Source organism: Cricetulus griseus, chromosome 2, assembly GCF_003668045.3.
Source record: "Cricetulus griseus strain 17A/GY chromosome 2, alternate assembly CriGri-PICRH-1.0, whole genome shotgun sequence".
Lineage (NCBI taxonomy): Eukaryota > Metazoa > Chordata > Mammalia > Rodentia > Cricetidae > Cricetulus > Cricetulus griseus.
In genome coordinates this window covers 20,872,924-20,886,317 of record NC_048595.1, presented here as the reverse complement: position 1 = coordinate 20,886,317, position 13,394 = coordinate 20,872,924, and the positions used below count along the sequence as shown (strand labels likewise).

General features: G+C 42.8%; 1 protein-coding gene across 5 annotated transcripts in view; it reads right to left on the bottom strand.

The window, feature by feature from the left end:
• Positions 1-13,394, bottom strand: part of Phactr4 (phosphatase and actin regulator 4) — a 63,794-nt gene that overhangs the window by 8,611 nt on the left and 41,789 nt on the right. For all 5 annotated transcript variants that reach the window (XM_027399509.2, XM_035439554.1, XM_035439553.1 and 2 more), the window contains 5 exons: positions 12,657-13,067; positions 7,753-8,350; positions 6,930-7,117; positions 4,979-5,132; positions 623-678 (listed from right to left, as the gene is read on the bottom strand). In XM_027399509.2, coding sequence (XP_027255310.1) covers positions 623-678; positions 4,979-5,132; positions 6,930-7,117; positions 7,753-8,350; positions 12,657-13,067 — 1,407 coding nt within the window. The remainder of the gene's footprint in view (positions 1-622; positions 679-4,978; positions 5,133-6,929; positions 7,118-7,752; positions 8,351-12,656; positions 13,068-13,394) is intronic.

The window sequence follows — 13,394 nt, the reverse complement described above, 5'->3', positions numbered from 1 at the left end:
TATGCACATGGACAGGAAGTTAGATATATGCTATTATTTGGTGGCTGCAGAAATACAAGTCAAGAAGTAAAAGCGGGGGCTGGAGAGATGGCTCAGAGGTTAAGAGCACTGACTGTTCTTCCAAATGTCCTGAGTTCAATTCCCAGCAACCACATGGTGGCTCACAACCATCTGTAATGAGATCTGGTGCCCTCTTCTGGTGTGCAGATAGACATGGAAGCAGAATGTTGTATACATAATAAATAAATAGATAAATAAATAAATAAATAAATAAAAGTAAAAGCAGAAGGAAAACCATAGACTAGGGGATTGTTTTGGGCCTCATCCTCAGGATACACCAGGAACAGGAATGTCTCATCCATTAGCTCAGTCATAACATGGAACAAGCCTGCACACACTGTCACATTGTCACAAATGCCAACGCAGACCCAGGATGATATGACAACATTCATACAAAATTTTCTGGCATATCACAGCACACTAAACAATACCATGGTGACATCTTCCTTGGAAGCTGGGCTTCTGGACCATGAACTAACTCTCCTTGGCCCTTTTAGCAAATACTTCTGTTTTAATCAGACTCATGGTACACAAAGCCCTGGGTTCATTAAGCTGGACTCACGCTGTAGTATATTCCGTTGCTCCAATTCTTCTGCTGTCGGTCTTTGACTCAGTCGCCTACAATAGAGAGACACAGGGTCACAGGGTACTTAACTGTCCACAGCAAACCTCCAATCACTGCTTCTAAGAATTTAGTTTTTTGTTTTGTTTTGCCAAGATTTATAGTGACCTATAACAAAGAAATCGGTAAAATTTCTTTTTTTTTTTTTTTGAGACAGGGTTTCTTTGTGTAGCTTTGGAGCCTATCCTGGCACTCACTCTGGAGACCATGCTGGCCTCGAACTCACAGAGATCCGCCTGCCTCTGCCTCCCGATTGCTGGAATTAAAGGCGTGTGCCACCAAGGCCTAGCAAAATCAGTAAAATTTCTAACATATACTTCAGTAGCTTATTTGTTTATCATGAAACCAGCTTTGACACTGGAAGTGCTAACATACCCACAATATTATGCTAAATGTGGTGGCTTACACCTGTGAGTAGATGCATAAGGCTAACCAGATCCTGCCTCAAAACAGAAAGGTGGGCAAATGTGGAGGTAGCTTAGCAGTTAAAAGCACTGGCTGTTCTACCAGAGAACCCAGGTTTGGTTCCAAGCACCCATGTGGCAGCTCAAAGCCAACTGGAACTACAGTTCCAGAGGATCTGATGTCATCTTCTGAATTTTTGGGGCACTGTACACACGTAGTTACATACAGCCAAAACATTCACATACAAGAAGAAGAAAGAAGAAAGAAGAAAGAAGAAAGAAGAAAGAAGAAGAAGAAGAAGAAGAAGAAGAAGAAGAAGAAGAAGAAGAAGAAGAAGAAGAAGAAGAAAAGAACTTTAAAACAAACAGAATCCTTGCCAGAAGTGATGGTGACTCATGGCTTTAGTCCCAGTACTCCCAAAGCAGAGGCAGTCCCATCTCTATGAATTCAAGGCCAGCCTGGTCTACAGAGTGAGATCCAGGACAGCCAGGACAACACAGAGAAACCCTGTCTCCAAAAAAAAAAAAAAAAAAAAAAAAAAAGTGTTCATAATCTTGCAAATCTTGTGTCTCTGGTGGTTCCTTTTATCTGATTATTGATGATACTGATTTTTTTTTTTTTTTCAAGATAGGGTTTCTCTGTGTAACAGCTCTGGACTGTCCTGGAACTAGCTGTGTAGACCAGGCTGGCCTTGCTCACAGAGATTAGCCTGCCTAAGCCTCCCAAGTGCTGTGATTAAAGGTATGCACCACCAATGCATGGCTACATATTTTTGTTTTGAGACAGAGTCTCACTGTGTTCCCCCAACTGTCCTAGAACTTACTATGTAGACCAGGCTAGTCTCAAAGTCAAAGATCTACAGCATGAGACTTTCACAAAACAACAACAAAAGTGTTTACATTATAATCCCAGAATGGTTTGCAGTGAGAACACCGGTGGAAACAAATAGAATCCTGGCTTTCAAAGTGGCCCCACGATCAGTAGTATGAACAAGAAATACAAACCAGGCCCCACCCTGAAGCAAAAACTCTGGGTGGAACTCAACAATTTGCTTTTTAAACAAGCTTGCCAGGTAAGCTAAACCTGCCAAATGAATGCTTAAGTGTGAGAACCATTGACTAGAATTAATTAGAGGAACAAAAAATCATAGGTAAACACTATCTAACAGGGTTATGACTCAATTAATTGTATCGATTCAGTGGAGTAACACACAGTGATCATTAGTAATAAGCACAAAGACTATATCTGGTTGCTGGTGGTGATGCTAGCCTTTAATCTTAGCACTCCGGAAGCAGAGGCAAGTGGACTCTTGAAAGATGATAAAGGCCTGCAGTGATGACTCAGCAGTTAAAAGCACACACTACTCTTCTATGGTACTCAAGTTTGACTCAAAGAATCCACAAAAAGTAGATCACAACTGTCTGTAATTCCAGTTCCAGGGGATTCTAGACCCCTCTAGTCTTTGAGGGCACTTCATTCATGCACGCACACACATGTATACAAACACACACACACACACACACACACAATTATTAAACCTTTAGCATAAAATGGCTAAGAACAATTTTCAGATTAAAGCAGTCTGAAGAAACAGGACAACTAGATATCACATATTACCTCAGACTGGAAATTAGACTTGGGAGCATAAAGCCCTGCTATTAAAAATATTATGGGTTAGTCAGGTAGTGGTGGCGAATGCCTTTAATCCCAGCATTCGGAGGCAGAAGTAGGTAGATCTCTGAGTTTGAAGCCAGCCTAGTCTACAGAGTGAGTTCCAGGACTGCCAGAGCTACACAGAGAAACCCTGTCTTGAAAAACAAAACAAAACAAAAGGATTATGGGTGAGGGTAGTATATACCAATAATTCTAATACTTGGGAGACGGAGGCAGGAGAATGAGGACTTCAAAGTCATCCTCAGGTACACAGTTTGAGACTAGCTTGGACTACATAAGACCCTGTCTCAAAAATAAATAAATACACATAAATAAGTAAGTAAAATTAAATATAGATAGTATACTAGATAAAAATACAGCATTGACAGCTGGGTGTTGGTGGTGCACACCTTTAACCCCAGCACTCGGGAGACAGAGGCAGGTGGATCTCTGTGAGTGTGAGACCAGCCTGGTCTATAGACTGAGTTCCAGGACAGCCTCCAAAGCCACAGAAAAACCCTGCCTCGAAAAACCAACCAACCAACCAACCAAACAAACAAAACAAAACAACCCCCCCCCAAACTGCATTGATAGGAGGTTTTTTTGTTTTTTTTTAATTGATAAGTATGGTGTGGGGATAAGACAATGTCCTTCTTCAAGGTACTTAGGAGTAGAGTCCCTGAGCCTGATGTGGTGGCACACACCTTTAATTCCAGTACTCAGCAGAGGCAGTGGATCTCTCTCAGAGCTGTATCATGAGACCTTGTCTTAAAAAACAGAATCAGCTGGATGCATTAGTGCGCATATACCTGTACCTTAGCCCTTGACAGATGGAGATAGGAGGATTCTGAAGTTCAAGGCTAGCCTGGGTTAGTAGAGAATTTGAGGTCAGCCTGAGCTACAAACAAAACCTGTCTAAACAAAACAAAAGATCATGAATGTTTGAGAGTTGCATTACATGGCTCAAGTTAGCTTGGAACCAGCAACATTCTAGCTTCAGTCTCCGAAGTGCTGAAGTTACAAGTAGGAGGATATCACACCCAGCTTATACTGTGTTCTGAAAGGGTCCAGAAAAAAACAAAGTATGTGCATACTGGCAGTGTACACAATAATCAATAACACAAACAAGTATACAATAATATATCTGGGCAAAGGGTGTGTTTTCTCATAATTTCTCTTATTTAAATGGGTATCTCCCCCTCTATAAAGTAAATGATAAACAGCATGAGATAAAGGTTTTAGCACCCCATATGCCAGAATAGACAAAGGGCCAGCCTTGTTTCTGGATGCAGCATACACAGTCTACGTACAAGAAAAGCAGGGGCTGGAGAGATGGCTCAGCAGTTAAAAGCGCTGACTATTCTTCCAGAGGACCCAGGTTCAATTCCCAGCACCCACATGGCAGTTCACAACTGTCTGTAACTCCAGTTCCAGGGGTTCTGTGGGGACACCCTCACATTAATACATATAAAATAAATTTAAATAAATTAAACAACAAAAAAAAGAGAAAAGCTAGATGTCTATGGTAGGAAAGAAGTCTGGATCTTAATTAATGGACACCTTCAGTTAACTTCTCTGGTAGGGAAAAGCCCAAGAGTTTTCCTACCTTCATCCCTTTTAGATGGGGGAAGTACCTATGCCACGAAAACACTTGATTATACACAAACACGCTAGACTACATGAACCAGAGGCTGGCCTGTGTCCACTTCCCTCCTTGATTCCAGCTGACTTGAAAAATAGACCTTTTTTTTTTTTCTTTTGGTTTTTTTCGAGACAGGGTTTCTCTGTGGCTTTGGAGACTGTCCTGGAACTAGCTCTTGTAGACCAGGCTGCTCTCGAACTCACAGAGATCCTCCTGCCTCTGCCTCCCGAGTGCTGGGATTAAAGGCGTGCACCACCACACCACCCAGCGAAAAGTAGACTAACTTTTTGAAAAGAAGTAGTTACATGGTACTTATTTAAAACAACAAAACAAAAATGCAGGCATGATGAGTTAGGTTGGCATTTCATGGTTCAGCAACAGGCTAAGTCACACAGGAATCTGCATGTCCTGGGAACCAGCCTGACTTCTTTAGCAACCTTTGCGGAACCTCCTGTCTTATGTGATGGCTGACAGCTCCCAGCTCCCTGTGAAGTAGCTTAGAGGAAGGAACGCTATCTGTCTTCATACATGGTTAAGGCAGATGACTGCTTCACTTTCCAGGGTCTGACACACACAAACTCAATGCAAAGGCTCACCGGATCAGTGTGCTCCCAATCTGGTGCCGGATTGCATTCCACTCCTCCTTGCTTTTACGAGGCCAAGAATTCAGGTTCAACTCTGGTTCACTGGGCCTGATGCTCAGCTTCATTGCCAGCGTGTCCTTCCTCTTTACTCTGTTGGCCAGAGCACCTTTACACAGGGAAAACATGCTGAAGCACAAAGGCACTGGCTCCTGGGAACCAGGCAACAGAGGGAGAATACAACTCCCAGGGGCCCCGCTGGCTTCGAATGACCCAGCCAAACACAGAGGAAGGGACAACAAAAGACATTTAGAGATGTTTTCAGCAAAGTGGAATCAGACAAAGGATACCTTCTCTCTGCCATCAGCCCTCTACATCTTTCTCATTTAGTGAGCTTATTTTTTTATTTTTACGTGTGAGGGTGTTTGGTTCCTTGGAACTGGAGTTACAGACCGTTGTGAGCTGCCATGTGGGTGCTAGGAATTGAACCCGGGTCCTCTGGAAGAGTAACCACCGAGCTATCACTCCAGCCCCCTCATTTATTTATTTATTTTTGTTTTGTTCTTCAAGAAAGGGCTTCTCTGTGTAACAGCCCTGGCTGTCCTGGAACTCGTTCCATAGACCAGGCTGACCTGTAACTCAAAGATCTGTCTGTCTCTGCCTCTCCTGAGTGCTGGGATTAAAGGTGTGTACCACCACCTACATTTGGAATGTAGTCTGTTCTGGGGCAGTACTCTGATTTAAAACATGAAGGCTTTTTTATTAACAGATCTTATAATCTGTTGGGCATTGTTTTGAGAGAGGATCTTGCTATGTTGCCAGGCTACTCTCACCTAATCTTCTCAGCTCCGCCCCTTAGCAGCTAGACCAGAGAGTCAGCTGGTGATTCCCCTCCCAGCCTTGCTCTCTGCTGATTAGAAATAGGGTTTCATGTCTTCTACACCCCCTCTTCCCTCTCTTCCTCTCTCTAATCCATTTTTGGTTTTTGAGCTAATATGGCAGCTCAGGCTATGTTCCAACTAATGTAATCCTCTTACTTTGGTCTCTCAAATTCTATGATTACAGGTGGGAGCCACCACACCCAGGAAAACACACTTTGTAGTCTGGGTTATCAAGAAGTTCATTATACTGAAGAAAAATCATTTATCTCTTTTATTTAAGTCTTTCTTTTAAGAGTTTATTTCTCATGATGGATGTGTGCTCATGTATGTGTGGGTACAAGCAACTGAGTGTAGGCTCCCTCAGAGGCCGGAGTTATTGGATCCCCTGGAGCTGGAGTTACAGGTGGTTGTGAACTACCCAATAAAGGTGCTGGGAACCAACCCAGATCCTGTCCAAGAGTTGTATCCATTCTTCACTGCTGAGCCAGCTCTCCAGTATCTCACCCAACTTTTCAATGTAACCTCTATACCAGTTTTCTTCTATAATTCTTAGTCTCCATCTTCAATGGTTTTGGTTTGTTATTTTTTATTTCTCTACTGAGGACTGGATCCAGGCTCTGTGCTTACTTAGCACAGGCTCTACAACTGAACTAGATCTCTGGTCTCTGGGTGGCCAGATCTAAAATGCAAACCCAAGAATCTGAATGATAATGGCACACACTTTTGCTCCTAAAACTAAGGCAGAGGCAAGAAGATGTCTGTGAGTTCAAGGCTACCTTGGCCTACAAAGTGAGTTCTAGGCTAACCAGGGCTACAAAGTTAAGACTTTGTCTCCAAAATAAATAAAAAATGATTTGGTCAATGTGACTTCTTCTCATGGCTTCCTTCAACAAAGGCCTGGTAACAGGGAGAGGGAGTCCTTCATACCAGCTTCCAACAGCCAGAGGACACGATGGAACAGGGTACCTGTTTCCACTCTTGCTGGGTATGCAGCTCACTGATAGAGGGTTTGCCTAGCGTGTGTGGTGCCGTCCCCAGCAGCACACGCAAAGGACTTTCTTTTACACCTCCCGTCCCTTGCTTACTCTGACGACTTTCATCTTCATCATCTTCATCTTCTTCGTCTCGATACTGAATGGGACCCTCTGAATCTGAGTCGCTCTCCTTTTCTTCCTCCTGTAGACACTGTGCGAGTTTAGGAGTGACTGAGGTAGACGCCATATCTTCAGCAAATGCTAATGGGCAGGTCTGCTCTTCTTCGTCATCATCAGGACTAACAAATGAACACAAGTATATGGTTTTGTTTTTTCAGAAACAATGAGGCTTTTCAAAAGGCCCGAAACACACAAAAAGTCCATTAGTGGAAAAACTCATAAATTCTTGTCTTAACAGTCTTCCCAAGAAGCTTTTTAGGATTCATGAATCTAAAAAGCACTGGGTTCAAATCCCAGGCTGTTTCTTAGTAGACATTGACACATCTCACAATTTGCCTGATTTTAATCACAAAAGCCTTTAGAGTAGACTCTACCCCCATTTAGATTTGAGATACTCAAGAACAGAGAGGCTGAGTGACATGTCAGCAACTGGATAGGTGTGTTAACCCAAGGCTTCCCCACTATCAGCAAAAGCTCTGAAGCACCATGTAATACACGTGTACCATGTAAAACTTGTACCATATAAAACTTGTAGTGCTAAAGTTCATATCTACAAACAGGTAATTTTGGTGTCCACACAGAAGTCACCATAAAAATCCATTATTAAAAAACTCCAAAAGTTTAGAGAAATCAGCAGGGTAAAAAAAGCCCTGTTTCTAGAACTGACACTCTCAGCAGAGTGTCCCTTGACCTTTAATTTACCCACATTTCCTAAAGCACAGAAATAGGATGCAGGCTACTAGTAAACACTTACACTTTGAGCATTTCAATCGTGATGGGAAGTGACCTGGTCCGACCCAGGGTACCGCTGTCCTCAGAGAAGCTGTCACTGCTCTCAAACAGCAGGGAATGAGCTCTGTGAGTGCCTTCCAAGGGAGGGGTCACGGGAAGGGGACTAGTAAGGGCCTGCTGGATTCGGATATGCAGCGGCAGTGGGGGCAGCCTGGAGGGTATGTGGGACTCTCCAAAGCTCTGCTCTTGTATCTTCTTGGGGACTTCCTTTTTCTGATCTTCCTGCTGGGAAATGTCCTGGGGTACATCTAAAGGAGAGGAAAACTCAACTTCTGGCATAATTTGAAAGGTCTTAGCAGGGAACGGGGGTGGGGACCTCGGGGGCTCTGGAGGTGTGTGGGTAGGCAGTGGGGGAGAGGGGGAGGAAGGCCGGATCATCAACGCTGGTTCCGAACACATAGAGACAGTTTTTTCTCTTTGATCACTTGCTGTTTTTGTTGTGGGTGACGAAGCAGGCTCTGAGGTGGGTCCCAAGGTTAAAGGAATGCCTCTCTTGGGTGGTAAGGGGGGGGACGGTTTCGACAACAGTGTGCCACTGTGTATTGCTTGGGACAGCTCAGCTGGAAAGAAGAGAGCAACACTTTGTTAGCGTGGCCTTGCACTGGACGGAAGACCTAGGTCAAAGCTGAGCACAGAACTAGACTTTCAGGTAAATTATATAACTCTGTGGCTTTGTGATTACTGAAACAAAGTTGGTATTTATTCAGGTAGAAGATCTAATGAGTAGAGCTGTAACAACGTTAATCTGATGATTAACAATTAATTACTGTGATGACAGATATGACAACTCTGAGCTGATGGAATAAACAGAATAGACCCAGGGAAAAAACTTACTAAAAAGTTGTTTGTGCTGGGTGGTGGTGGCACATGCCTTTAATCCCAGCACCCGGGAGGCAGAGGCAGGTGGATCTCTGTGAGTTCAAGGCCAGCCTGGTCTACAAAGCAAGTGCCAGGATGAACTTAAAAAAAAAAAAAAAAAAAAAAAATCAGGGCTGGCTAGATGGCTCAGAAAGAGCACTGACTGCTCTTCCAGAGGTCCTGAGTTCAATTCCCAGCAACCACATGGTGGCTCACAACCATCTGTTATGAGATCTGGTGCCCTCTTCTGGTGTGCAGATATACATGGAAGCAGAATGTTGTATACATTAAAAAAAAAAAAAAAAAAAAAGGAAACAAAGAAATCCTACCCCAAACAGATAAATAAAAAGAACAATCTAAAAAAATATGGCACCTGACACAAAGAATAGCAGTGAGCTATTTCATCTACAATAAAACCGGCCTCTAACAATTTTGGGGGGGAGGTGGGGGTTTTCAAAACAGGGTTTCTCTGTATTGCTTTGGAGGCTGTCCTGGAACTCGATCTGTAGACCAGTCTCGCCTCGAACTCACAGAGATCCACTTGCCTCTACCTCCCAAGTGCTGGGATTAAAGGCGTGTGCCATCAGCACCAGGCTAAAGTACCCATTTTTAATTGATGAAGTAAATTGCTTAATTTTTTTTTTTTTTTTAAATTTGAAACATTGTCTTACTACATAGCCTGTAGGTTGATCTGAACCAGGCTGGCCTGGAATTCATCATGCCTGGACTTAATATTGTTTTTTAAGATATTCTCTCACTGAGACCATTAGACTAGGCTGGCTAGCTTGTGACCCAAGAATCCAGCTGCCTCTGTCTTGCTAGCACCCACTGAATTCTAAGGGTCAAACGCAGGTCCTCATGCTTGCAAAGGCATGTACTTTACAGACTGAGCTCTCTCCTGGGCCCTAAGAGTTCTTCCTTTTTCTACTTTTAGAGCTTTATTTTATTATTTATGTGACCAGAAAAGGGCACTGGATCCCTGGTGCTAAAAATTTAAGGACATCAGCTGAATTAGTCCTGAAAGAACAGGAAGTGTGCTTAACTGCCAAGACATCTCTCTAAGACTCCCCAACACAGACTATCATTCCTAAGGGTTTCTAAGTAAAAGCTGATATTAAGTAAACCACTTGTGATCTTAAGCCTCTTGTGACAGAAATGGCATTTTAGAATCAAAGCATTAGGAAGGCCATTAATTTTAGAATAAGGTCTAACCTTTAAATCATATCTATTTAATTTTAATAAAATCTCTGACTCACTTTTCTTCTGTGAGGATCTAATATGGAATAATGCTGATTCTTAGGTAACAAGAACGTTATTGCTCTGAGTTATCAATTAACGCCACTTTAGGCACTTCTAGTTTGTTTGTTTTTGTTTTTAGAGAAGTTCTCAGGTACCCCAGGCTATTCTTGAACTTATTATGTAGCCAAGGATGGCTTTATTCGTTTGTTTGTTTTTGAGACAGGGTTTCTCTGTGGCTTTGGAGTCTGTCCTGGAACTAGGTCTTGTAGACCAATCTGGTCTCGAACTCAGAGATCCACCTGCCTCTGCCTCCTGAGTGCTGGGATCAAAGGTGTACGCCAGCAATGCCCGACAAGGATAGCTTTAAACTCCTTCTTCCCTACTACTGAGATGACAGGCATGCAACTCCAGAGCCAGTTAGTTATTTTATGTGCTGCCATAACTTGAAAGCAGCACCGGCCCTGAGCAGGAGCACATAACATGGTCCCAGGACCAGCAGCAGGAACATCTTCTGCCAATCCATTAGAAGTGCAGACTCACAGGCCCTAGGCTAGGTTACTGACATCAGAACCTCTGGGATCAGTGTCCCCTCATCCATGAGAGTCTTCTAGGTGAACTCAATCAACAGCCATCTAGATGAACTCTTGAGAACCACAGTGTAGAGATCAGAGGTAAGTTTCTGTCCCTCATTAGCTACAACCTTGTGAGTCACAACATCTGTACTTCTAATTGCCCCTGCATATAACAGATACAATCACTCACTACAGCCTAAGGTGGTTTTGAAAGTCTCTGTGAAAGCTCTCCAGGTTCTCCAGAGCTACGTCAGGAAGCATCATCCATTAACGCTTGGATATCATCACAATCTTCACCCTGTTCCTACTGTGCTACTCCAACCTGTCTGTCCAACATTGCTCTTGAAGTCTGATAAGATTCTAGTCACTCCACCCAGCTGAGTGGCATTAGAGTCTTAATTAATACACTTTTTTATTATCTGTGCAATCACTAACAAGAACTTTAAGCAGGGGTAAGCCTAATATTGTTCTTCCTGAAAAATTACACTTTCATTAGCTCTGAAACACTTATCAGTAACAGTTTATCCTTTTTCCTCCCTTTCTGGAAAATTCATGTACAAAGTGTAATTATGATAGGAAAACAGACATAAGCAACACTTTAGGGAAATGCAAGTAATTAACTAAGCCTACAAACATATACTGATACACTTTCCTGCTCACCTTGGAGTAGTCCTGAGGGTTGAAGTCAGGGCCTAGCACATGCTAGGCCAGCACCACACACACATGCACGCAAGCACACCCACCAGCTATATTCCTTGCCCTCCTTCTGAGTCAGAATCTCACGAAGTTCAAGACTGGCTATGAGGCCTTGAATTTGCAATCCTGAGCAGTTGAGATCATAGGCCTATTCTATCAAGCCTGGATTCCTTTGCTATCATTAAAAAAAAAAAATCTATCTATCTATCTATCTATCTATCTATCTATCTATCTATCTATCTATCTATCTATCTATCTAATCTTTGAGAGGATTTACAGACTCTGAGCTGGAACTTGCTATGAAGACCAGGACAGCCTCAACTTTGGAAAATTCCTATTTCCTCATTTTACAGCCTGTTACCTCACCTGGCAAGAGTAGCATTTTAACTCTCCCCAAGATAAACCATGATGCTATCAGTACAGCTTAAATACCTCTGTAGTTCCTATGGAGATATTATATGGACATTGAATCACAAGTTAAGACATTTGACAAAACCATCTAGACTAATGTTTAAAGTAGGCAATGGTAGTTTAAAGTCGATGAGACATTCACCTTGCCCCTTGTAAATTGTGCCATATTCTAATTTTCTCAGTGAGACCATGATGGTCAAGCTTGTTTTTGCCTTCAATATCCAGTTGATCAACTATATGTCATGGATTTTTGTTATTGCTGTTTTGTTTTTGTCAGAAAGAGGAGCTGAGGGCTGGAGAGATGGTTCAGAGGTTAAGAGTACCGGTTGTTCTTCCAGAGGTCCTGAGTTCAATTCCCAGCAACCACATGGTGGCTCACAACCATCAGTAATGAGATCTGGTGCCCTCTTCGGGTGTGGAGATATACATGGAAGCAGAATAATGTTGTATACATAATAAATAAAAAAAGAAAGAAAGAGGAGCTGAGACAGAGATTCATGTAGCCCAGGCTGGCCTCAAACTCACATATCCAAAGATGATATCCTTGAGTCCTGATTCTCCTGCCTCTGCCACCTCAGCACTTTCCAAATGTTACCAACGCCTAGTTCTAAGGTATATTCTTTTTAAATGTTCAAAATTGTAATTAGAAAATATAGTAAATAAGCTAGTTAGTCTTGTAATACTTATATAATGAAACATACAAATTTCCCATATTTCAACTTAATTTTACTGATGTTTCTATGCATGGCCATTTTTGTCTTATTCTTAAAATTTCTTCTTCTTCTTCTTCTTTTTTGTTTTTCTTTTGAGACAGGATTTCTCTGTGTAGCTTTGGCTGTCCTAGAACTCATTCTGTAGACCACACTGGCCTTGAACTCATAGAGATCTATCTGCCTCTGCCTCCCAAGTGCTGGGATTAAAGGCGTGTGCCACCAACAACCTGCCTCCAAAACATTTTTCTATATTGAGAATATTCAAAGAGATGAATTAGAAAACTTTTTCACAGATCAAATCAGTAATCTAGTAGTCATTCAATAAAATAATTATCCAGAACCAAAGCAATCCCCAAATACGGAATCTGAAGACTTACCAATGACAGGGTTGCTGTTTCTGTGAGCTGGTTTAGGGGGTGGGATGGGGGGCTGCTTGGCAGGGGCCGGATGAGTAAAACTCAGGGTGGCAGTAGTGTTAGTGCTGGCAGGAGCAGCAGGCAGAGTCCTGGGGGCGGGGGCGGGGGCGGGGGCGGGGGCAGGGGTGACAAAGGAGTTAACAGTCTTGGCTATGTTTGTGGCATCAGTGGAGACAGCAGGTGTTGTGGTAGTAGAGCCAGGGGTGGAGGAGACGGACCTCGATGCACTGCCTGACATGGCTTCCTCCTTTGCTTGCCCTTCGCTTGCGTTGTAAGAAGAGAATGAGGGTCTTTTTGTGGGGAACAAAGGCTGCTTAGGTACATGCTCAGGAGCAGACTCTGCTTCAGAGTTAGGCTGGCTTCCAGTTGAGCCTGTGCAATAAAAGATAGGATTTAAAAAGGAAGAGAGACTGAAAACGTGAACACATTACAACCAACAATCAATGAATTCACAGACTTGCCAGTTTCCTTCACTGTGCATAGGAGTGTCAGTAAGAGAGGCTCAGCAAAGGGAGTAATGCTTCCTACAAGGACGTATCAGGTAAGTGCCTGCCACACATGCATGGGGACTGAGTTCAGATCTCTACTGTTGTGTGATACTTTGATTATATTCTGACAATCCTGAGACTGACAATAAAGTTTGTTTCGAATCAGAGGGTGGAGCTACCTACTAGCTGACCAAAAGTAACCATAGGTTTC